Source organism: Myxine glutinosa, chromosome 10 (genome assembly GCF_964187855.1).
Source record: "Myxine glutinosa chromosome 10, kmMyxGlut1.1, whole genome shotgun sequence".
In the NCBI taxonomy this organism is placed as follows: domain Eukaryota; kingdom Metazoa; phylum Chordata; class Myxini; order Myxiniformes; family Myxinidae; genus Myxine; species Myxine glutinosa.
In genome coordinates this window covers 30,145,848-30,169,920 of record NC_136270.1, presented here as the reverse complement: position 1 = coordinate 30,169,920, position 24,073 = coordinate 30,145,848, and the positions used below count along the sequence as shown (strand labels likewise).

The 24,073-nt window shown below is 50.7% G+C and overlaps 1 protein-coding gene across 2 annotated transcripts in view; it reads right to left on the bottom strand.

Moving 5' to 3' along the window:
• ISOC2 (isochorismatase domain containing 2) overlaps positions 1–23,790 on the bottom strand; it is a 29,310-nt gene extending 5,520 nt beyond the window's left edge. The window contains exons 1-2 of one of the 2 annotated variants that reach the window (XM_068127350.2): positions 23,405–23,790; positions 21,843–22,055 (exon numbers count right to left, since the gene is read on the bottom strand). In XM_068127350.2, the coding sequence (XP_067983451.1) occupies positions 21,843–22,055; positions 23,405–23,539 (348 nt within the window). In that variant the 5' untranslated portion in view covers positions 23,540–23,790. The remainder of the gene's footprint in view (positions 1–21,842; positions 22,056–23,404) is intronic. The other variant, XM_068127352.2, reaches the window with a different exon arrangement.
• Between the last annotated feature and the right edge of the window lie 283 nt (positions 23,791–24,073).

Sequence of the window (24,073 nt, the reverse complement as noted above, 5' to 3'; positions counted from 1 at the left end):
ATCCAAAAACGAGAAGCAGGAAGAAGAGAGAAAATGTCGGTCTCCTCAAACCTCTCAACGTCAGCTCGTGACGTCACCGGCGCTTCTCCTTTTAACCTTTAACGTGACAGCATCTTGCTCGCCCCTCACGTCCTGCAATCAGTGGCCCGCTTCTTGCCCCTACCTTGACCAATCACAAGCTTCATCCTGCCTCGTCTCCCTATTGGTGGTGTCTTGTCCAATGGTGTTATCTCCCCATCAAATCCTTCGACCAATCCTTCGCAAGGTGGAATCCCATTTTAGGGGCGTCCCATCCCAAGGGTATCATCTAAGGGGCATCCCATCCCAAGGGTATCATCTAAGGGGCATCCCATCCCAATGTGTGTCTGCCAAGTCGGGGTGGTCAGCCCAAGTGCGTCATCTGGGTTCCCGTTAGTTTTATTGTTATTGTGGGCGGGGGGGAATTTAAGTAGTGTGTGTGGTGTAACTAATGGGCCTAACTAATGTCTATGGTGCGTTGCCATATCGGACACAGGAATGATCACAGGTTTCACACAGGGGAATTAACATAATCCCTATTCTACTTATCACAAGGCCATTCTTGTATGACCACAAATACACACGGAATCCGACATCCGGGCTAGACAGGTCCCTGCTTATATACATCGAGATGGTTCTTCTTCTTCGCGACAGTGAAATGATACCTACACAGATCTACCTGGTCTATATACCACTCTACCCCAAAATTCATAATAGTATTAAAGTGGCTATAAACATGATGTATTGTGTTGTCGTGTTCACCGCTGGGATCGACACCCGTGGTGATGGATGGCCAACCAAGCTTTAACTCTGAGGCGTTCACTCAAACTATGGCAATGTTAGCTCTTCAGCACGCGTGAGGGTGGAGTGGAGAGCAGCGAGCTTACCTGGACGGACGGGCGCGGCACTGGGTTATCCTATTCCCACAACAAATAAACGGACAAGACAAGGAATTAAATTTCAACAAATAAAAGGTTTAATAAAATGAATGCCAGGGAGCAAGAAATGTACGGTAAAACTAATTCCTAATTGAGACGTCTGCAGATGGACTCAACTACAGACACAGGATAAATAAAGTAACAAAAGTAAAAATGTGTGTGTGGTGCGTTTGCCTGGCGTCCGTGACCGTCCGGGGTCGTCAAAGATCCCGTGTCCCTGCGCGGGAAAACACACCTCTTGGCGCAAAGTCCGTCCACCCGCCAGCCGCCAAGCGTGAAGCGAGCAGGCCCTTGCTCCTTCCTCACCATCCGCTCCACAAAGCAGACAGGTGAGACAAGAGAAGGACGCGTCTGCCAAGAGTGTGCACGAACTCCGACTGCCCGCGATGCCAGCCACGAACCAAGAGAGTCAGAGTGGACGAGCTGCGACCATCTGTCATTAAATCCAGCGTGAAGAGAGAAGAGAGCACAATGCGCCCGTCGTAATGAAAACCCAGCACCAAGAGCAGGACGTGCAACTGCACGCTATAAAATCCAGAGGCAAGAGAGAAGACCAGCACAATGCGTTCGTTCGTAATGAAACCCAGCGCGGAGAGAGAAGAGAGCACAATGCGTCCGTCGTAATGAAAACCCAGCACCAAGAGCAGGACGTGCAACTGCACGCTATAAAATCCAGAGGCAAGAGAGAAGACCAGCACAATGCGTTCGTTCGTAATGAAAACCCAGCGCCAAGAGAGACGTGCGACTGCACGCAGTCAAATCCAGAGTGAAGAGAGAAGAGAGCACAATGCATTCGTTCGTAATGAAAACGCAGCGCCAAGTGAAGGAAAATGCCGGGACATGTCATTTTTACTCCTCGGTCTCGAACGTTCTCTGATGACCGCGCGCGCTCAAAACAAAGGGCGCCACAGCTACGACCAATCATCTGGTGAGATATTATGGTATTAAAGCGGCGAGGCCTCATGGCCCTTGTGATGACTCGGCTGGTGGCATCAATGGTAGTGTTCGAATGTCCGCATCCGGTAGCTTTATTTATTGCATTTATTATAGGTGTGGAGTGCATGGCCGGTGTTGCATCTGTCATAAGGAACAAAGGGAAACCACAGAGGCAATTTACATACAGGGAATTATTCCTTATATCCTAACTAATTAGCATAGCTCCACCGCTTGCATGGAGACAAATATACAACCTTATGCCGAGCACACGGAGCTGACTTATTTACAACAAGGTATTAAAATGTCTATAAACATGATGTATGGTATTAAAGTGGCTGTAAACATGATGTATGGTATTACAGCGGCTGCAAACATGATGTATGGTATTAAAGTGGCTGTAAACACGATGTATGGTATTAAAGTAGCTGTAAATATGATGTGTGGTATTAAGGCGGCTGTAAACATGATGTATGGTATTAAAGCGGCTGTAAACATGATGTATGGTATTAAAGCGGCTGTAAACATGATGTATAGTATTGTTGCGGTTTTGCCATAAAGGCAAACCCCCTATAGTTAATTGCACGACAACATGTAGCCTGCAGTAGTTCGTTTCTTATTGAATGTAAAGATTAGCCCCTTCCCATTGTGTAATAATCCACACCAATATGCGTTGATTTAGGCAGGATTTCAAACCTCCGTGTGGTGGAGATAAGACATTTTTAATGTGCAGGAAGGCGTGGCCAAAAGAACAGGCCCACATCACCAATGAGGGGTCGGGGGCAGGTCACCAACAAGCGACCACTGGGTTGTGAAACCTCCCCGAATGAAAGGGAGAAGGAGGACTGAAACCTTCCTAGGAGGAGGAAGGATTGAAGGCCAGCACGTGACCAACCTCAGCCAATGGGAGGCTGTGGAACATTCTGGAAGCTTTTGGGGTCAGATAAAAAACCCCGCCCAGCACCCTATAGCCCCCTCTTGCATTTTGCTTCGCCGAACGACCCCCTATTGCATTGTGCTTCGCCGATCCTCTTGCCCTTTGTGCTTCACCGATCTCTCGCTCTGATCCGGCTGACCTGCAAGCGTTGGCCTCTCGCGTGACTCACCTTGAAGCTGAAACGTATCTACCTGCGCTGAAGCTCATCTGCCTGCATTGAAGTTCGTCGTCCAGATACCTCATCCAGGCTGCACGTCCGGAACGAGGATCGAACTGCGCACACCACGTGGCCACTTTCGAGTCAGTCCCTGCAAAGCACCATCGGTACGAGAATAACCGGTGTGTCATCCCCTGTGTGTGTGAGAGTGTGAAGGCGCCAGTCGGGTTTATTATAGGTAAGCATTGATAAGATTGCATCTTAGTCTCTGTTTCTCTGTGCCTTCTAAATAAAAGGCTATACATTTTGTTGTTACTTTCAAACCTGTTCGGGTACGTCTTTTCTCCATTGGCCTAGCATCACCCGAGACCAAATTTGGCTTGAATCAGGTCCGTAAATCGCGTGAGGTAACGCCGCTTTCCACACCATGCAAATCCGCTCAGCACGCAATAGAGTGTGGGAAGCGAGGGTTCGATCCCCGGTTTCTTCGGTCGCTCGTCTTGAAGGTATTTGGGATTATTTGACCAGCAAACTCTTCGGCATGTGGCTGGGAGGTTGGCGATCGGAATTGCTTAGCAATCCGTCAATCACGAGCTTAGTCGCTCGCGGTCGGCGGCCTCGGTGGAACCGAAGTTCGAGGGGGAACGGGGCATAACCCCCCCCCCCCCCCCTTAGTACGTCGACGAACCCGGGACCCACAACAAAATTGGTGTCAGGAGTGGGATTTTTGAACCCTCGCAAACAAAATTGGTCAGGAGTTTGCGATATTCTGATCTGGAGTACGCTTCACGTACTGCGAAATTACGAGTGTGTGGATATTTAGTTTAAGGGGGCATTATACCATTGAAGGCAAAAAAAACCCATTTTTTTTACAAATATACAAATGCATCAATTAAAATGTTTGTTTCCTAGTATTGTATTGTTACAGACGCGGTTTTGGATGTTAGTTTGACCGAGCGGTGGTGTATTTAACCGCGTCCGAACAGTTACTCCCCGATTAGAATCCGATTTCACCCGACGTTGACCAGATCGCCCCACAGATATTCAATCGGGAAACCTCTAAAGCGACCGAAAGAGAATGAAAAAGAAGAAGAAGAAGAATACGGAGGAAGAACAGATTTATTATACACACACAAGCAATGGATGGAAGAAGCAGTAACACAGCGAATCGTTAACTTACACTATTCATTTTTACTTAACCCCAAGACAACGAGCAGGACAGGACGTTCACACTTACACAGGGGATAATGCAGGCAGGTAGGGCTTGAGGTGGATTGCTTGAGAGGGAGGCAAAGTCGGGAGGCAGCAGCTCGCAATTCCTCGCGGTTTTGGCGGGAAAACCCTCCTTTGCGTATCCGCTGCGGTAGACGTCACGCGCTGGTTCGGCACACCTGCTCCTCTTCTTGTGGTGGAGCCGTCTCCCTCCTTTCAGCGCGTCTCTCCAAAGCTGGTTTCCTTGCCGAGTACCTCTTCTCTTTGGCTTGGAGCGTTTCGCATCTCACCGCTCCTCTTGGTCCGCCTCTTTTCTCATCTCCCAGGTCATCTCATAAAGCAGTCCCTTACAGTCGCTTTTATCACCTCGGGCGAAATCAAGCCGCCGGCTCCGAGGGCACGCCTACCGGGTCGCTCACCGCGGTGCTGATTGGCTGTTAGGGCTGGCTCACTCCTCCCCCCTTATGACGAGGTGGAGACACGCCTTTCTTCCCCAACCCTACCTCGTGGCCAATGGTGGTTGAAGAAAACCGCCCAAAATGCGGAAGGCAATTGGAAGGGAGGTTTTGGGGAAATTGGAAGGGCCTACGCTTATTTTGTTTGATACAATGCAAAGTCAATCTAGTGGGAAACACGGATCTCGGATCTCGACGGATCTCGTGAGATCTTGGAGACGGCGGCAGGGATTTTCGAAGCTCCACACGGTCTCCACGTTTTTCGAAGTTAAGTCTGTTCACAATTGTATTTTGTCGAAACTGTATTTATCTTTCGGTGTGTGAAGTTATTGTGTGCAACTTTGGTTGTTTCTCGGTGTTTATCTTTCATAAATTGATCGTCTGTTTGCCGTGTCGTGTCTTGAGGCCTTGTACAGTGTGCACTGTACAACCTTGAGGCTTTGTTTTTCTCTCAGCGGTCCGTCTTTTGTGATCCAATAACTTTCGTTCTCTGTATTCCCAGTCTTTTCACCCATAGCCTACTTCCTTGTGTAAATCTCAACTCAAAAAAAAAAAAAAAAAAAAAAAAAAAACATTTTCCTTCTCTGTTCTCATTCGTTTATTCATTCTTATTCGTTCGTTCGTTCTTCGACCACGTGTTTCTCCCCCATTTCCCCAGATAGTTTTCACTCATTAACCCTCAATGTTTACACTTTCCCCTCAAGTTATGTATTCCGTCATATTTTATAACACCTTTTTCTTCTTCTTCTTTAAAAGGCTGCTTTCGACTTGCTCACCAAATCAATTCATCCCAAAAAAAATATCCATCTCCTATAGTGCCTTTTTTCTACATTCCCTAAACTCTCCTGCACTCCATCCTCCATCCAGCGTCCTTAAACGTATTTTTAACTCGAAGGTCACAAGAAACTCATTTTGCAATAAATGTTCGTTTCCCATAAATCGTACACTTTCAAAAATCCAATATCACCCCTCCCCTCCAAATCTTCCCCATAACCCCTCCCCTCCAAATCTTCCCCATCACCCCTCCCCTCCAAATCTTCCCCATCACCCATCCCTTTCAAATCTCCCCCCTTGCCCCCTCCCTCCTAAACTACCCCCTCACCCCTCCCCGCCAAGACGCCCCCTCGCCCCTCCCCTCCTAGACTCCTGCCTCACCCCTCCCCTCCAAATCTCCCCCATATCCCATCCCTTTCAAATCCCTCCCCTTGCCCCTTCCCTCCCAAACTCCCCCCTCACCCCTCCCCTTCAAATCTCCCCACCCTCATTGCTTCTCAATTTCCCCCCTCTCACTGCCCCTCCTCAAAGCGTCCTCCCCGCTTCTTCCCCCTTCAAACTCTCACCTCCATCTCCCCCAACCTTCTGCCTCGCTCTTCCCCCTCCTCAAATAACACCTCATTGTGGCTCACCCAATCACCATCAAACCTTTTGTCCGCCCCATCCTTCCCTTTCTCCGAGCTATTCTGAAATCTCTGACACACCTTCAACAGCTCTCCCTACCTCTTCCACCTCTTCCACATCTTACCCTACCCCTCCTCCGCCCTGTTCTGTATCTGATGCTCCCCCTTCCTCTTCATTAACGGTATGGACCTCAAACATCCGGGGCCTTCGTTCAAACTTAACTGATCTCTCCATACAGGTTGCTTCTGTCAAACCAGACGTGATCTGCTTAACAGAAACTTTCCTCCTTTATGATGTCTCTGATTCCATAGTATCTCTCCCGGGCTACTCCCTCCTCCGGTATGATAGACCTGAGCCTCGTCCTGGAGGCGGGGTTGCTATCTTTATCAAAAACTCTCTTCCTCACTCGCCCTGTACTGCACTCTCTCCACCTCACCCCCAGGAATACCTCTGGCTACGGCTTCCCCTTCGCTCCCACCTCTTGTTCATATGTGTGTTGTACCGTCCACCAAACAGTGATGACTCAATCTACATCTCGCTGTCTGATGATATGGACCAACTTCTATCTACTCATCCCAACTCTCTCTTCCTCATATGTGGTGATTTCAACTGTCATCATGCCAGTTGGCTGGGTGTGGGTACCTCTCTCACCAGCCATGGCTCCTCAGCAAAGGACTTCTGCGACTCACTGGGACTGACACAATCTGTCAATTTCCCGACCCGGATCTCAGTCAACGGAACATCTTCTCTTCTGGACTTGGTTATGACTAACTTCCCTGAAAATGTCTGCTGCTCTTCTTCTGCTCCGATCGGATCATCTGATCATGTCCTTGTTAAAGTGGACATCTCTCTGACCATCCTCAGGGAGCCTGCTCAGCGTCGACGAGTCTGGCATTTCACTCAGGCCAACTGGCACGGTCTTCAAGCAGCCATCAATCATCTGGACTGGTCTCCCATCTCTACCACCTCTGACATCAACTCATCCTGGGAATTCTTCCAAAGTAAATTGCTCTCTCTCATGCACAGATTTATCCCATCTCGTCTTCAGTTGTCATACCCTTCCTCCCGTCCATGGTACACGGAATCTTGTGGTGAGGCTGTTGCCCAGAAACAACTTGCCTTCGTCTCCTGGAAAGCAAATCCAACGGAAGGAAATCTCATTTCCTTTCACAAAGCCCGAAACAAGTGTGTGTCCACCCTCAGGAGAGCCAGGAAACAATATCTCTCCGTTCTCAAGACCGAACTCTCTTATCTGTCTCCCTCTTCCAAATCCTGGTGGCGTCTGGTCAAATCCGTTTCTGGTGTTTGTTCCCCCTCCATCCCCTCCCTTACCTCAAACGGCTACACAGCTGACTCCGCACGTGAAAAAGCTGAATGCCTCAACTCTGTGTTTGCCTCTAAATCTTGTGTCCCAAACCCATCCCTCTCTGTACCCACCATACCCAGTCGTACCCTGCTGCTCCTGGACTCCGTGTCCTTTCCTCCTGACAAGGTGGAAAAGTTTCTGTCAACCCTCGACTCTGATTCTGCAACTGGACCCGACGACATCAGCCCACGGGTCCTAAAATCCTGCTCTGCTGCTCTGTCTCACCCTCTCTCTGTTCTCTTCACCCTCTCTTTTGCTCAAGGTCAACTGCCATCTGCTTGGAAATCAGCCAACATCACCGCTTTGCACAAAAAAGGTGCAAAAACAGATCCTAGCAACTACAGACCAATCAGCCTTCTCCCAATTATCAGCAAAGTCATGGAATCCATCATTGCTTCGGATATGAAATCTTTCCTCTTCTCCAATGGCTTGATCTCTGATCATCAATTTGGCTTCAGACCAGGTCACTCTACTCTGGACATGCTGCTTCTGCTGTCTCAACAATGGATGGAGGTCCTCAATGCCAAACAGGAAATTAGAGCTGTCTCCCTCGACATATCACGTGCCTTCGACACGGTCTGGCACCCCGCTCTGCTCACCAAACTCTCCTCCTTTGGTATCCATGGAAATCTCCACGCATGGCTGGCGGACTTCCTCTCTAGTCGTCGTCAACGTGTGGCCCTGAATGGGTTTCTCTCATCTCCTCTTCCTGTTCAGGCTGGAGTTCCCCAAGGCAGTGTTCTGGGCCCCGTGCTTTTTCTGGTCTTCATCAATGATCTCTCTGACTCTCTCGAAAATCCTCTCTATCTCTTTGCTGATGACTCCACTCTCTGCCGCTCCATTCCTCTTCCCTCAGATCGGCAGTCTGCTGCCTCCTCACTCTCTGAAGACCTGGACAAAATCACAGACTGGTCAAACAAGTGGAACATGTCTTTCAATCCTGACAAATCTCACACTCTTACTATGTCTCTCCGAAAAGATCGACTGGACAACCCTCCCATCTACTTTCTCAACAATCCTCTCCAAGAAGTTCTGTCGCTCAAGATTTTGGGTCTCTCTATCTGCCATGATCTTTCTTGGGAAAACCACATTTCCAAGCTGGCCTCCAAAGCCAGTCGCCGACTGGGCATCCTCCGTCGTGCGAAGTCCTTCCTCGGCACACCTGAGCTCCTCACCACATACAAGGCTTTCATCCGCAGCTCAATGGAATACTGTTCTCCCCTATGGGCCGGTGCTCCTGCCTCACACCTAGCTCGGCTTCACGCTGTTGAAACCAAAGCTTTCAGAATTATTGGAATCTCCCGCGATGAAGCTATCTCTGAGGGCCTTTCACTCACTCACCGCAGGCAGGTAGGTGGTCTTTCTGTCTTCTACCGACTCCTCTCCGGCCTTGCACCCCCAGCTCTCTCTGTGCTCTGTCCCCCAAATATTCCTACAGGTCGCACAAGATCTGCCAGCAACCCTCTGATGGTTAAACTGCCGAAATCTCGGCTCTCTGCTCACCTTCACTCTTTCATTCCTCTTTTCTCCCGCCTCTGGAACAAACTCCCTCACTCCCTTCAATCCCACTCCTCCCTCCAGGTCTTTAAAACAGCTGTTCACCACCATCTCTTATCTTCCCCCATCCAAAACCTTGATCTTTTCTACCCCCGCTAATTCACCCCAGATCCACCTTGTTTGAAATTCCAACTTCTTTCCTGGAAGTCCTGGCAGTGTCCATATGTTTTATACCTCTCCCACCGCCCCCTTCCCACGCCCCCCCCCCCCAAGCCCTCGCCCTCTCTCAGATCTCTCGATGTCTCCATGTCTCTCGGTCACTGCTCTCAAATGTTGTGTTTGTGTCCTTCCCCCTCTCTCCCCATCTTGTCTACCGCTCCCTATGTTATATGTTTTATGTGTCGGTTTGTCTTTCTGTGTGATTAATGTTCGCTCTTTCACGAGCCTCGACCTTGTATACAAAAAAAAACACATATTTAGCCTACATGGAATAAGGAAATACACTATTTAAAAGATATATCGTGACCTGCGTGTAAGTTTCATGGAATTAACTAGGAGGACGGCTGCGACCATTATTTACATTACGAGGATGTTACCATACTTTTGTAACGTTCACATTGTAACGTTTCCACATTCGTTACACTGCACCCTCCTTTCTTCAGGCCCGTGCTCGGGCCTACTAAACTTTAACTTAGTGTGACACGTAGGTGTAATTCCCTCTACAATTAACCTGACCCTGAGTGTGACAATCTTAAAACACAAATAAGTATGTCCCCCTATTGCATTGCACCCTGTCTAACAGACTCAAGCCCACAGCTAACCGAATTACGGAATTATTCTCAAACTATACATTTACGGTGGGGAGCATTATTTACAATGACGTGATTTCTTATTTACAACGCAACCCAGGACCTGTGTTTTTTTTTTTTGTTGTTTTTTTTTTTTTTTAGGGAACAAGAAAAAAAAGAAATTCCTGTTGGGAGGGAGGAGACAGCACGCATTGCATCGATGCACCAGTACCAATACCACCAAAGCACCCAAAAGCACCAAAAGCACCACAAAGCACCAAAAGCACCACTCGGTGCGCAGTCACCATGGTTCATAATAAACACAACAAAACAACTGGTGGTGGTCTTCTCTTTCTCTGCTGGGCCGATGTTCTTCCCGACGTCTTCTGGCTTCATGCGGCCTAGTTGGAAATAATAAAAAGCACAACTTGTGTCCATTTTTATTTAGGGTCTCAGGGGCCAACTAAGGGTGGTCCACCTGTTTGGCATAGGTGCCACCTTACCGAGGTCCGCAAGCAAGATTCCCTGGCCACTATGGCCGGTCTCCAACAGAGGTGCCCTGCCCCAGAACCTGGGGTCCATCAAGTGGTACTTGGCCGCAGAACAGCGGTCCATACAGTGGTACATCAACGCAATGCATGCTGGTTCTGGGAATCTCGGGCGCACAATGGCCGACTCACGCACGCTCCCCTCGGCGCCCAATGGTGCACAGGTCATGTGGGAGACAAAAGGGGGACAAGACAAATGAGCGAGGGGTAAGGTCACAAGGGTACACATCAATAAGGCAATGCAAGGCGAAATGCGTACGGAGAGCGAAGTGAGAAAGCTCGTCCCTACCGTACGTCACCCCCCCTGTCACCTACACTACCCTTGCCCTTACCCCATATGTACAACAATCTACACATTTACAAATCCGTCGCTACTGTCACGTCTTCCCCTTATTTCCCTTATACCAAATTCGTCACCACAATCCCTCTAACCAAAATTTGCCATCATCAATTCATCATCAATCCTCATAAGGAGGGAGAGATGGAACATCAAGCACAATGTCACACCCACGTCATGATGCGTCTCACAATCCAAAACATTTGCACATAAAAAATAATCAAAACATGGCATGGTGTGGAGGTACCTGTCACCTCAGGTGAGTGGATGTAGATGGTGCTAGGAGATTTTCATCCTAACTATTTTCTAAATGACTTTAACACACTTTACTCTACCCGGGGTCTCTCCCTGCCAATCCATTGGCCAACTTACACTATGGGTTATAAAAACCAATTCCCATTGACCAAACTGTGGTGCTGCTCAATTTGGGGTCTCACTCCCCCGATTCATCTCCCGGTGCCCTTGCACAATTTCTGGGCTGTGACGTGTAGCTCTCCCAGCAGGTCTACCCACCTGCACACCTCCACCACTGTAGTTGCCACCCGAGCTTACCTAGCTCCTCACCCTAACCTAACTAACTGGGGAAGGCCCCTCCTGGCTCTGTCACCCCTCGGTGCCCTCTGGCACTGGGCTACCCGGGTCCGTCCTCCGGATCCTCGGGCCCCATCCACAACTACCGGCTCCCAGAGCCCACCTGCGGCCTCACCTGGCCGACATCCTCACAGTGGTGGAGTGCCCAAACAAACTACACACACTAACAGGCTACACGCCCAGCCATTTCCACAACACTAATGCACCCATCCAAATACCATTCTTCCACCCGCACCACAGATGCCAATATCCAACCACAATTTACCTGTACCCTCTACCTAACCGTTACACTGCCCGCCCCGGGTATTTGTGATGGGGGTCCACTCTTCCCCCATTCACACCTCCGTACCATCCACTCCACTCCACAGTTTCCATCCTACTCACTCCACGACCATCCATTCCAATACTCCATATACTCCACACTCCATGTATTCCACACACCTGTTGGTGCACACCTGTGCACTCACACCTGGTGCCACCTGCACCCTCCTTCCTTCCTGGACCATTTGGTCAATACAACTCACATCACCATCATCATCACTCAAACACTGCTCCATCCACCTGTCCAGTTGCACACCTGTGCAATCACACCTGTTCCTCACACACTTTTCACAATACACTTCTGAATATACCTCCAACACTCACACGGCATCATCTCATCTAACTACTCCCCTCTGAAACTTGCGCTTCCCAGTCATCCCTTTAAACTATTGCGCTCCCTCGTCATTATCATCCACACTAATCTACCTGCGTCCCCACTACCGGTATCATTGTTACTAACTAATCTTAACGTTACCTAATGTCATCTTCGCTAGATCCCTACAATTATCCAAGCCCTCCCTGGCTCGGTTGTCATAGCCACCCCATAAACTATTGCGCATTTGCCGCCACCTTCTGTGAGGGATGACAGCGTTGCCATCCCACCACAGCGGGGCATCTCACTACCATCCCCCCAGTCCTCTGACGCTACGAGCCCCCGTCGCAAGAGGTACTGGGTCCTGCCTCGGCATCTAGAGCCGAGGCGATCCATGAGGGCGCCTGCTCGCCGGCATAAGGTCTTATCCGGTCGGCATGGATGATCCGAGGGGGGGTCCGTGGCCCCATTTTGATCTTCATGACCACGTCACAGATTTGCGACAGGACGACTCCCGGGCCTTGCCAGGGGGAGGTGAGTTTTGGGCACCTTCCCTTCCGCCTCCGGGGATTAAAGAACCAAATCTTCATCCCCGGAGCGTATTGACTCCCCTGGCTCCGGTCGTCGTACCTGCGCTTCATCTTGGCCCCTGCCAGATGGAGCTGGCGGCGGGCGAAGGCAGGGACCCGCTCCATGCCTTCCTCCAGGTGACGTGCGTAACCCTCCCTCGGCGGTGTGTCCGTGGTGTCTGGCACGGGACCGCATAGCAAGTCGGCGGGAGCCCGTAACTCCCTCCCATACATAAGCAACGCTGGACTGCATGCGGTGGCCCCGTGCTGGCTAGTTCGGTAGGCCATCAACAGGTACGGGAGATGTTCGTCCCAGTCATCCTGACGGGTGGTGGTGAACAATGCCAGTTGTTGGATCAATGTTCGATTGAACCTTTCCACCATCCCGTCAGATTGTGGCCGCAAGGGCGTGGTCCTGGTTTTTCGAATTGACAGGAGTCTGCACACATCTTTTAGTAATTGACTTTCAAAATTTCGACCCTGATCGGTGTGCAGCTCCTGTGGAATCCCGTGCCGACATACAAATCCTTCTACGAAGGCCTGTGCTACCACCCCTGCTTCTTGGTTGGGGAGGGCATAGGCCTCCGGCCACTTGGTGAAATAGTCCATTACAACGAGGATATACTTATTACCTTGGCGGGTGCGGGGCAGCGGTCCTAGAATATCCATAGCCACCCGCTCAAGGGGGGCCCCCACCTGATGTAATTGAAGGGGGGCCCTCATCCTCCGTGCTGGTCCCTTTTTGGCAGAACAGGCGTCGCATCTCCGACACCAGTCCTGTATGTCGCGCCCCATATTCACCCAATAGAACCTCCGGCGGACCCGAGATATTGTCTTTGTCCTGCCCAAATGGCCGCCGGAGCGGGTACCATGCACCTGTTGCAATATGACGTTCTTGAATTTGTCAGGGACTATCACCAGCCAGGAAGTTCTATCAGAGGGAACCTCCACCCATTTGCGATACAAGATGTTGCCTTTCAATTCCAGGGTCTGCCACTGAGCCCAATACGCCTTTGTTTGCGCCCCGAGGGGGGTGACCTCTTCCCCCTTTGGTCTTTGCCCCAATTTGACCCATTGGAACACCGGCCCCAGAACAGGATCCTCCTGCTGGGCCGTGCTCCAAGCCAACTCTCCAAATTCCTCATCCGCGGTTAGTGGCAAAATTGGCCCTCTCACCCGGGTTGCCCGGACGACGAGAATCGGGGCGGAATCGCCCAATTGCTCCCTCTCCTCGTGTCTCGCACAAAATTTACAGTTTTCCCCCAGACAAGGACGCCGAGAGAGTGCGTCCGCATTACCATGGGCCTTCCCGGCCCTATGGGCCACATCAAAATCGTACTGCTGCAACTTTTCCAACCACCTTGCAATTTGGCCCTCCGGTTCCTTGAACCGAAGGAGCCATTGCAAGGAGGAATGGTCAGTTCTAACGAAAAATTTCCGCCCGTACAGGTACGGGTGGAAATGGTTCATGGCAGCCAGCATGGCCAATAACTCTTTGCGAGTGACGCAATAATTTCGCTCGGGCCTACTTAAGGCCCGACTATAGTAACCAATCACTCTCTCCACGCCCTCCTGTGTCTGAGACAAAACTGCGCCCAATCCTTCCTGGCTCGCATCCGTGTCCAGGGTAAATGTCCCGTCACTAGTGGGGTAAGCTAGAAGGGGTGCGGATGTTAGACACCCCTTCAATTTTTGGAAGGCCTCGTGGCACTCCCGTGTCCAATTAAATCGCGTCCCCTTCTCCGTAAGCCGGTGGAGGGGACGGGCCAACTCCGCAAATTTCGCCACAAAGCGCCGGTAGTAGGAGCAGAGTCCCAAAAATCCCCGCACCTCCTTGATGGTACGTGGTGCGGGCCACTCCTCTACCGCTTTAATTTTGTCTGGGTCCGTTTTTACCCCCTCGCGGCCGATCACGTGACCTAGATAGGCCACCTCTCTTGCAAACAAAGTGCACTTACTCGGGTTCAGCTTCAACCCTGCCTGTCTGAGGCACCCGAACACCTGGTCCAAATTAGCTACTGCCTGGGGGAACGTTTTGGCATGTACTAGGACGTCATCCAGGTACACCAGGCATGATTGCCATGGCATGCCGCCTAGTACATGCTCCATCAATCTTTCAAAGGTGGCGGGGGCGTTACACAAACCAAACGGCATCACAGTAAACTGATACAGTCCCTTACCTGTGGAAAATGCCGTTTTCTCCTTCCCTGCCCTATCCATCTCCACCTGCCAATACCCACTCTTGAGGTCCAAAGTCGAGAACCAATTTGAGCCCGCAACGGCATCGAGGGTGTCATCAATTCTTGGCAGGGGATATGAGTCCTTGAGTGTCACGTTGTTTAGCTGGCGATAGTCCACGCAGAACCGCGTGGTCCCATCCTTCTTTTTGACCAACACAACAGGTGACATCCAAGGACTTCCCGAGGGCTCGATCACACCTGCGTCGAGCATTTTTTCAACCTGCTCGTCAGCTTCCGCCCTCTTGCTCCAAGGGAGCCGTCGGGCGGCCTGACGAATAGGCCGGGCCTCACCGGTGTGGTTCTGATGTTTCACCAGGCCCGTACGTCCAATATCCTCGGTGGACAAGGAGAAGAGGTCCAAATGGGACCCAACCAGTTTGTGTAAGGCCTCCCTCTGGGTACCTCCCAACTCTACACTACTACGATTTACCATCTCGCAAATGGGATCGGGCCAATTCCTAGAACTTATTGAAGGCTCCCCCTGGGGCCGGCTCGGCTGGACGTTCTCGCCCCTCACTGACGCGACTTCTCTAACTGGGGTGCAGCCAGCTACCTTCGTGCCCCTTACTATAGTGCGTGGTTCTGTGCTACTATTAATTACTCGGACGGCCACCACCGGCCCGTCCGTTTTTACAAGGGTACGGCCCACGATTAAACCAGGTATGGATAGCGCTGCCACCGGTTCGACCAGGCCGCAGGATTCCTGCCATGTCGGGCGAGCTGACCATCGGGCCGGCACGATGGCCTCGGCCCCCGGAGGGATGGTCACGGCCTCAGGAGCCTCCAGCTCCACCCTCTCGGCCGTGCTCACCCCCTCCAATGGTAGCTCTTCCACTCCCCATCGCAGGATCCCCCGACTCAAGTCGATTTTACAACCGCTGGCAGTCAACAAATCCAACCCTATTAAGCACGGGTCGCACACCTCCGCCACCCAAACCTCTATCTCTTCCTTTACCGATCCCAACTTGAGGGTCACAAAACCACGCCCTATGATCGGAGCCGTTGCCCCGGTAGCCAACTGCAAACTATGATTTTCCAGACGCTGGATTTTACCCCAGCCGGCTGCACTCGAATTAAGGACCACGGGGCTGATGATCGTGGCGCTGGCTCCCGTGTCCACCACGGCGTCTACCCCCACGCCGGCAATTTTGCACCGAATTGTCAAACTACCCGTCCCAATTCGGCCACAATGAATGACCTGTCGCGTCAACGAGGGCTTCTCCCCATCCCCTACTGCCGAACACCGCCCTGCATGCCCGGCATGTTCTAGTTTCCCGGGTCCTGGCGGGGGGGTGTCTGAGGTCGGCTAGGCCGATCTATACGGGGCGGAGTTGAGGGCATCGGTTGGCGGGAAACGTCCCGGCGCGGAGCTCGACACTCCCATGCACGGTGACCCATCTGAGCACAATTATAGCACCTCACCTGGTAAGGTGCTTGCCTCCGGTTTTCCAAATTCCCCCCCCCCCTGTATGTCCGAATTGGGGTACTCTGTCGGGGACTACCGGGTGCCACCGCTGGGGCCGCCTGCCATGGTCCAGGTCCCGCCAGGCGCCGATCCACTAACCTCCGGACCATGCTCTCCAGGTCAGGGCCCCCGTTGGGGGCCCGCCCCCCATCACGGGCCCCATCTGACGCACCGCCACTGCGTGGCGCTCGCCTCCCCGGGCCAGGGGCCTCGCTGCTTCCCAACGGGCTGCAGCGTCGGCCGCCTGACTCATGGTTTGCGGGCGCCACATGGCGAGCTGTTGCCGGAGCTCCAGATCCGGAAGGGCCTGAATAAAGTGATCCAGCGCCAGGCTTTCCTGGGAACTCGCTGCCATGTCCGCGTGTGCAATCCCGACCGCGCGGCGAATATCGTGAGCAAGTTCCCTGATGGTCTCCTGGGGCTTGCGTTTTCGCTGCGCAAGTTGGGCTTTAACAAGCTCGCTTTGCTGCTCAATGCCGAACCGATTAATTAATGCCGCACGGAGAGCTGGCAGGGTGAGAGCACCCGGTGGTAAAGCCGTCAGCACCTCCGCCGCCGCACCGCGCAGTGCCCCCACCAGGTGTACTCCACCTTCGTCCGGATTCCAACCGTTGCCTTTACACACGTACTCAAACTGCGCCAGGTACGCCCTCAAATCACTCTTGCCGTCATACGGCGCGAGTGGGACCTTGTGGGCGCCCGAAGGTCGGACCCCGCACGTCACTCCTTGCGGGATCAACGCGGGACCAACCCGTTCGGGCTCCCACAGTACGTTATTCCCGGGGGGCTCCCGCGCGTCCCCCGTCCCTCCAAACACTACCCCTCCTGGTGTCGATGCCTGGGTCGCCCCTCCGCAACCCGCTACCCACGCCATACCCCCATACCCTTGCTCACCAGCACCCCCCTCACTCCCCATAGCCAAACCTCCTTGCACACCTCCTCTGTCCATCCACTCCGGACCAGTCATACATCTTACCATTGGTCCCTCACGAACACCCGGGTCTACACCACCCCCCAAGCCGACTGAATCTCCCCTCACATCATATACATTGCCACTCACCTCCGTACTTCGTCGTCGCACCTCCTCTGCCACCTGCAAACTTTTTATTTGGTTAGTGAGCACCTCATCATGATTTGAACACAGACCTTGTACATATTCCATGACTTCCTCCTTTATCTCCCTCTTAGTTTCCCTCCGTCTCTTCTTAATTTCACTCACCCCCTCTTCCACCTCCTCTAATTTTTCCTTTACCTCCTTCATCTCCCGGTGCGCCCCCTCTATCTCTTCCTCTAACGCCACCTTAACCGTTTCGATGTGCGTCCTCACCTCTCGGTCCTTCGTCTCCATCACTTCTGTCACCTCCTCCAACTTCTTCGTCAACCCCTCATGTACCATCTGACATTCCTTTTGTGTTGCTATTAATTCGTTTTTAATGTCCTTTTGTGTCGCTTTCAAACCCCCGATGATTGCAGTGTTCTTTTCCACTTGGTCCGCTAGTTCCCTTTGTCCGACTGTCAGCTGTTCTACTCCCTTCGTCAGATCTTCTATTCCCCCTTGTAACTTAGCCGCATTATTTCTCACCTCTTTCTCCATACGCTTCTCACCTCGCTTTACCTCCTCGCGTAGCCCCGAAACCTCCTCACTTACCCCTCGTCGTATTTCCTCCATCTCTTTTGTAGATGCCTCCCTCATCTGTCCCAATTCATCCCTCTGAGCATCCAGTTTGGTTTCTACCCCGATTTTCACCTCCTCTATCTGCTCTCCCATTTGTTTGATTTCCCTGGCAGATTGTTCCCCTATTTCCCGCAATTTGTCCTCCATCCTATTTTCTAACCCCATTAACCCATTTTTCACCCCTTCTAACTGATTCTCCTGGGCAGCCATTCTGTTTTCCACCCCCGTTAACCCATTCTTTACCTCTTTTATCCCGTTGTCTAACCCCTCAAAATTTTTGTCTACCTTCTCACCGGTAGACACCCCTCGCTTCGTCCCTCATTACCCCCATTTGGCCCTCCAATCGCTCACTCTGAGCATCCATCCGGTTCCCCATTACCCCCATCATTCTGCTTTCCATTTCTTCGCTATTCTTGTCCATAAGGGCCTTCATTTGTATAAAAAAAAGGTTCAAATCTACCAGCGGCGCTACTACGGTCGCGGGCGTGGACGCCGTGGCCATGTGCGAGGCGCCATTTTGTGCGTCTGAAACCTCCGCAACCACATTGCTATTTTTCTCCTCCTCCCTTTCCTCCACATACATTTCCCCGAGGTCCTGGGTCGATTCCACCCTGTCTATCTCTCCCACCGACATCCGATCGCCTTGATTGTCCATGGCGCGATCTCAAAATTCGGGTTTTGCTTTATAAAACAAAATAAATTTCGGCAGCTTGTAATTTTGAGCGCGTTAAGCGCGCTTCGGGTCCGATATCGGGTCCGATCTCCCTCCTCGACACCAATTGTTACTCTAATAGTACAATTGGTGTTCCAAAATTTGGGCCTAACAAATTTAGTCCCAGGTCCGAATCCAACTCCTCGACACCAATTGTTACAGACGCGGTTTTGGATGTTAGTTTGACCGAGCGGTGGTGTATTTAACCGCGTCCGAACAGTTACTCCCCGATTAGAACCCGATTTCACCCGACGTTGACCAGATCGCCCCACAGATATTCAATCGGGAAACCTCTAAAGCGACCGAAAGAGAATGAAAAAGAAGAAGAAGAAGAATACGGAGAAAGAACAGATTTATTATACACACACAAGCAATGGATGGAAGAAGCAGTAACACAGCGAATCGTTAACTTACACTATTCATTTTTACTTAACCCCAAGACAACGAGCAGGACAGGACGTTCACACTTACACAGGGGATAATGCAGGCAGGTAGGGCTTGAGGTGGATTGCTTGAGAGGGAGGCAAAGTCGGGAGGCAGCAGCTCGCAATTCCTCGCGGTTTTGGCAGGAAAACCCTCCTTTGCGTATCCGCTGCGGTAGACGTCACGCGCTGGTTCGGCACACCTGCTCCTCTTCTTGTGGTGGAGCCGTCTCCCTCCTTTCAGCGCGTCTCTCCAAAGCTGGTTTCCTTGCCGAGTACCTCTTCTCTTTGGCTTGGAGCGTTTCGCATCTCACCGCTCCTCTTGGTCCGCCTCTTTTCTCATCTCCCAGGTCATCTCATAAAGCAGTCCCTTACAGTCGCTTTTATCACCTCGGGCGAAATCAAGCCGCCGGCTCCGAGGGCACGCCTACCGGGTCGCTCACCGCGGTGCTGATTGGCTGTTAGGGCTGGCTCACTCCTCCCCCCTTATGACGAGGTGGAGACACGCCTTTCTTCCCCAACCCTACCTCGTGGCCAATGGTGGTTGAAGAAAACCGCCCAAAATGCGGAAGGCAATTGGAAGGGAGGTTTTGGGGAAATTGGAAGGGCCTACGCTTATTTTGTTTGATACAATGCAAAGTCAATCTAGTGGGAAACACATATTTAGCCTACATGGAATAAGGAAATACACTATTTAAAAGATATATCGTGACCTGCGTGTAAGTTTCATGGAATTAACTAGGAGGATGGCTGCGACCATTATTTACATTACGAGGATGTTACCATACTTTTGTAACGTTCACATTGTAACGTTTCCACATTCGTTACAGTATATATGTACCAAGTTTGAACGTAAATGGACTTGTCATAGAGAAGATATAAGCTCCCCATTACACTGAACACAGTAAAAACAACACTGAATCACAGTAATGCACTTTTTGATAAAATGTCTTGATTGAAAATATGCAAAACTATATATGTACATGTTGCTTGATATATGAACATTACATTGGTATACATTACATAGCATTATATTATGCATGGTTACCATGGTAACCAGATGCATACAAATGATGAATTACCACTTTACAGCTTATATCTTCTCTATGACAAGTCCATTTACGTTCAAACTTGGTACATATATACAATACTAGGAAACAAACATTTTAATTGATGCATTTGTATATTTGTAAAAAAATGGTTTTTTTTTGCCTTCAATGGTATAATGCCCCCTTAAAACAAACAAAAAAAAAAATTAAATTGAATTCGGATGTTGGCGGGCCAAGACGAGCAGGTTCCGGTGGGTATAGAAAGTGGAGAGCATGAGGATTAATTAATGGCCAAGGACACAAACAAACAGATTGACCTTGGAGTTAATCACGGCGCAGCAGGGAGTGGAGATGATGGCGGCGCTTCGCACGCAGGGCCAGCGGCGGGGGCTGGCCCCGCTGTGCAAGGGGGTTTTATAAACATGGAGTTATTCATGACTCAAATCACGGCATATTTGGAAGAGTCAAGATGGGAAATGAATAAAATGGGTGATCGGATGGATGCCATGGGGGCGGAAATTGGGTGTAGGATGAGCGAAGGGGTCGCGGAGGTGCGTGACGAGGTAAAGCGGAGTGAGATGCGCGTCCAGCGAGAGCTGAAGGAGAGCACGGCCAAACTGAATGGGGGAATTGAAATATTGACACGGGAGGTAGAGAAACTGACGGTGGGACAACAGGAATTAAGGGAACAGGTGGGTAGGAATGCCGATGTTATAGGTGAGTTAAAGTCAGCGCAGAAGGAATTAAAACGGGAAGTGGTAGCGACCAAGAAGGAATGTAAGATGGGGCACGAGGGACTGACGAAGAGGGTGGATGACGTAATAGAGATGATGGGGACAAAGGAACGGGAAATTAGGACACAGATAGAGACGACCAAGGTAACCTTAGAAGGGGAGATTTCGGAGGCGCATCGGGAAATAATGGGAGTTAAGGAAAAAATGGCGGAGGTGGAAAATGATGTTAGTAATATTAAAAAGAGACGAAGTGAAACGGGGAATGAAATGCAGGAGGAATTGCGGTAATGTATGCAAGAGTGGTGCTCACAGCATGATGAGGAACTTGCTAATCAAATGAAAAGATTGCAGGTTAATGAAGCGAGCCGGACGAAGATGGGTCCCGAGGTGAGTGGCGATGATTTCAGGAATGTGTTTGGTGCGATCGGGTGTTCGGCTAGCTTGGGAGAAAGGACGGACCAGGGAGTTCGTGCAGGGCCAAATGCGAGGGGTACGAATGGTACAGAGTGTGTGGAGAGAGTGTGCGCACCAGTGTGCACGAGTACGGAATGGGGTGCAAGGCGTAATCGACCATCTCAGGCATCGACACCGACCGTGATTGGGGTCAGTGGGACAAATAGGGGGTGCGAGCCCCATATAAGTTGTGCGCCGTGGGGACCAGAGGGGGTCGGTGCTGCGTTAGTCCCGCAAGGACCGGCGAGCAGGATTCGTACATAACGTACATCTTCGGCGCGTGGCTGGGAGGTTGGCGATTGGAATTGCTTAGCAATCCATCAATCACGAGCTTAGTCGCTCGCGGTCGGCGGCCTCAGTGGAACTGGAGTTCGAGGGGGAACGGGGCATAACCCCCCCTTAGTACGTCGACGAACCCAGGATCCACAACAGTACTAAAGTGGCTGTAAACATAATGTATGGTATTAAAGCGGCTGGAAACATGATGTATGGTATTAAAGTGGCTGTAAACATAATGTATGGTATTAAAGCAGCTGTAAACATGATGTATGGTATTAAAGTGGCTGTAAACATGATGTATGGTAGTAAAGTGACTATAAGCATGATGTATGGTATTAAATGCTGCACCATCCTCTCAGGTCAACGCAATAGACTGAGAATGGAGAGGGGTTTATCAAGGAAAAGGTGGATCAAGAACAAAGTTGAGCTTCACACCGAAATGCAGGCCTGTGCTTCGATGCCACACAGCACCACTGAGCGGATATTGCCAATACCAGTGAGCTCCTGCAGCACCTCAGGTGTCACCATACTGAAACAGGTCTTGGTGAATTTAGGAAGACCTGCTATGTTGAGTTCAGAAACAGTAGGACCAAGGCCCTCGGGGTACTGCTCTGTCACCACCACAGGCACCTCAATCAGACGCATGACCTAGGGAAGGAGGATAATGATCTATTGAGAGTCCTGCTAATTCCATCAGTAGTTCTAGAATAAAGCACACAATTTTTCAAGCCGATGAGATGACTCGAAGTCCTGTGCTCACATTGAGCCATCTTGACGTGGGTTTGATGGATAATGGAGTCAAATCAACCATAACTGGTGCTTTAGAGAATGTCAATCATGGGACGATGCATAGTAAGCAATGGGACGATGCATAGTAAGCAATGGGACGATGCATAGTAAGCAATGGCCTTGACTGCAAGCGTTAACTATTTCATGGTACTTCCAATGTGAGAATGGTTTTTTAAAATCAACACCAACACAATGCACCTTCTATGTTTTGATTAGCAAAGCATTCCGGGTCCTTTCGACCTCGACTTCATCACACAACTAGAACCAAGCCAAAGCGGCATACAGCTCCGTGTGTGTCTTCATAATCGAACGTAAATGCTTGAGTCATCCCATCTTAGGGGCATCCCATCTCAGGGGCATCATCTTAGGGGCACCCCATCTCAGGGGCATCCCATCTCAGGGGCATCATCTTAGGGGCATCCCATCTCAGGGGCATCATCTTAGGTGTATCCCATCTCAGGGGCATCCCATCTCATGGGCATCATCCTCGGGGCACCCCATCTCAGGGGCATCCCATCTCAGGGGCATCATCTTAGGGGCATCCCATCTCAGGGGCATCATCTTAGGGGCATCCCATCTCAGGGGCATCATCTTAGGGGCATCCCATCTTAGGGGCATCCCATCTGAGGGGCATCCCATCTTAGGGGCATCCCATCTTAGGGGCATCCCATCTTAGGGGCATCCCATCTGAGGGGCATCCCATCTCAGGGGCATCCCATCTCAGGGGCATCCCATTTCAGGGGAATCCCATTTTAGGGGCATCCCATCTGAGGGGTATCCCATCTGAGGGGCATCCCATCTTAGGGGCATCCCATCAGAGGGGTATCCCATCTCAGGGGCATCCCATTTCAGGGGAATCCCATTTTAGGGGCATCCCATCCCAAGGGTATCATCTAAGGAGAATCCCATCCCAAGGGTATCATCAAAGGGGCATCCCATCTCAGGGCACGCCTTGCTTCAGATGGAGCTGTTACCTGTTTGCATAGGTGTTGTGAACATTTAAGATCATGTGGTAACTTTCGAAAAGAGTAGGTCACTGCATTTTGGTGTCCATGCCCCATGATCTGTATAATCAGCACTACCCGCAAAAGATGTCACTTCTGTGTTGATATGACACAGGTATGATGGGCAAATGCCTGTACCTGTGCCTTCATTTCATATACAGGTACAGTATATACAGTGTACATGCACACACGTCGAACTCTGACCTGTAGCATGCGCGCAGCCACGTTCACAATCTGTGGGAAAAAGGCGACGTTATGTCGGAATTTCTCCTGCATGTCGCACAAAAACATCACTGATGATCGAGGAACAAGCTGTCCAAGCCTGCGAGCCGCCATCATCACCGCCTGCCCTCTACGGCCAATGAATGAGGCTGGACTGTAGTTACTAGTTGCAGATGTAGTTGTTGTTGTTGTGGTTGATGAAAAAGATTATCATCCGTTTTTAAAAACCACATTAGAAACGAAACTAAGTTCAGGATAAAAACCGGAAATGGAAATATACAAATCGATGAACTTCAGGGCATCGTGAAAAAAACAATTCCACAGAGAACGCCACCAATACAACCTCAGCGGCCATCTACTTATGACGTACGCATTGGAACGTCAGAGTGGGGTTCAGATAGAGATGCAGGTGTGGGTAGTAGCGAAGTTACGGTTTGTGGCACCCGGGGCCAAAGGTCAATACTAGCGCATATAAGTACTAAAAATTTGAATATTCAGCATAGAAGTATGTACATTTAGATATATTTGGTTACCATGGTAATGGTGTGGAATGCTTAAAAACATTGGTATTTCTACACCATTGTGACCAAAAACTTAATTTCCCCCCTCCCCCCCCAATCTGCAACTGATACCCCTACCTGCAATCGGAGT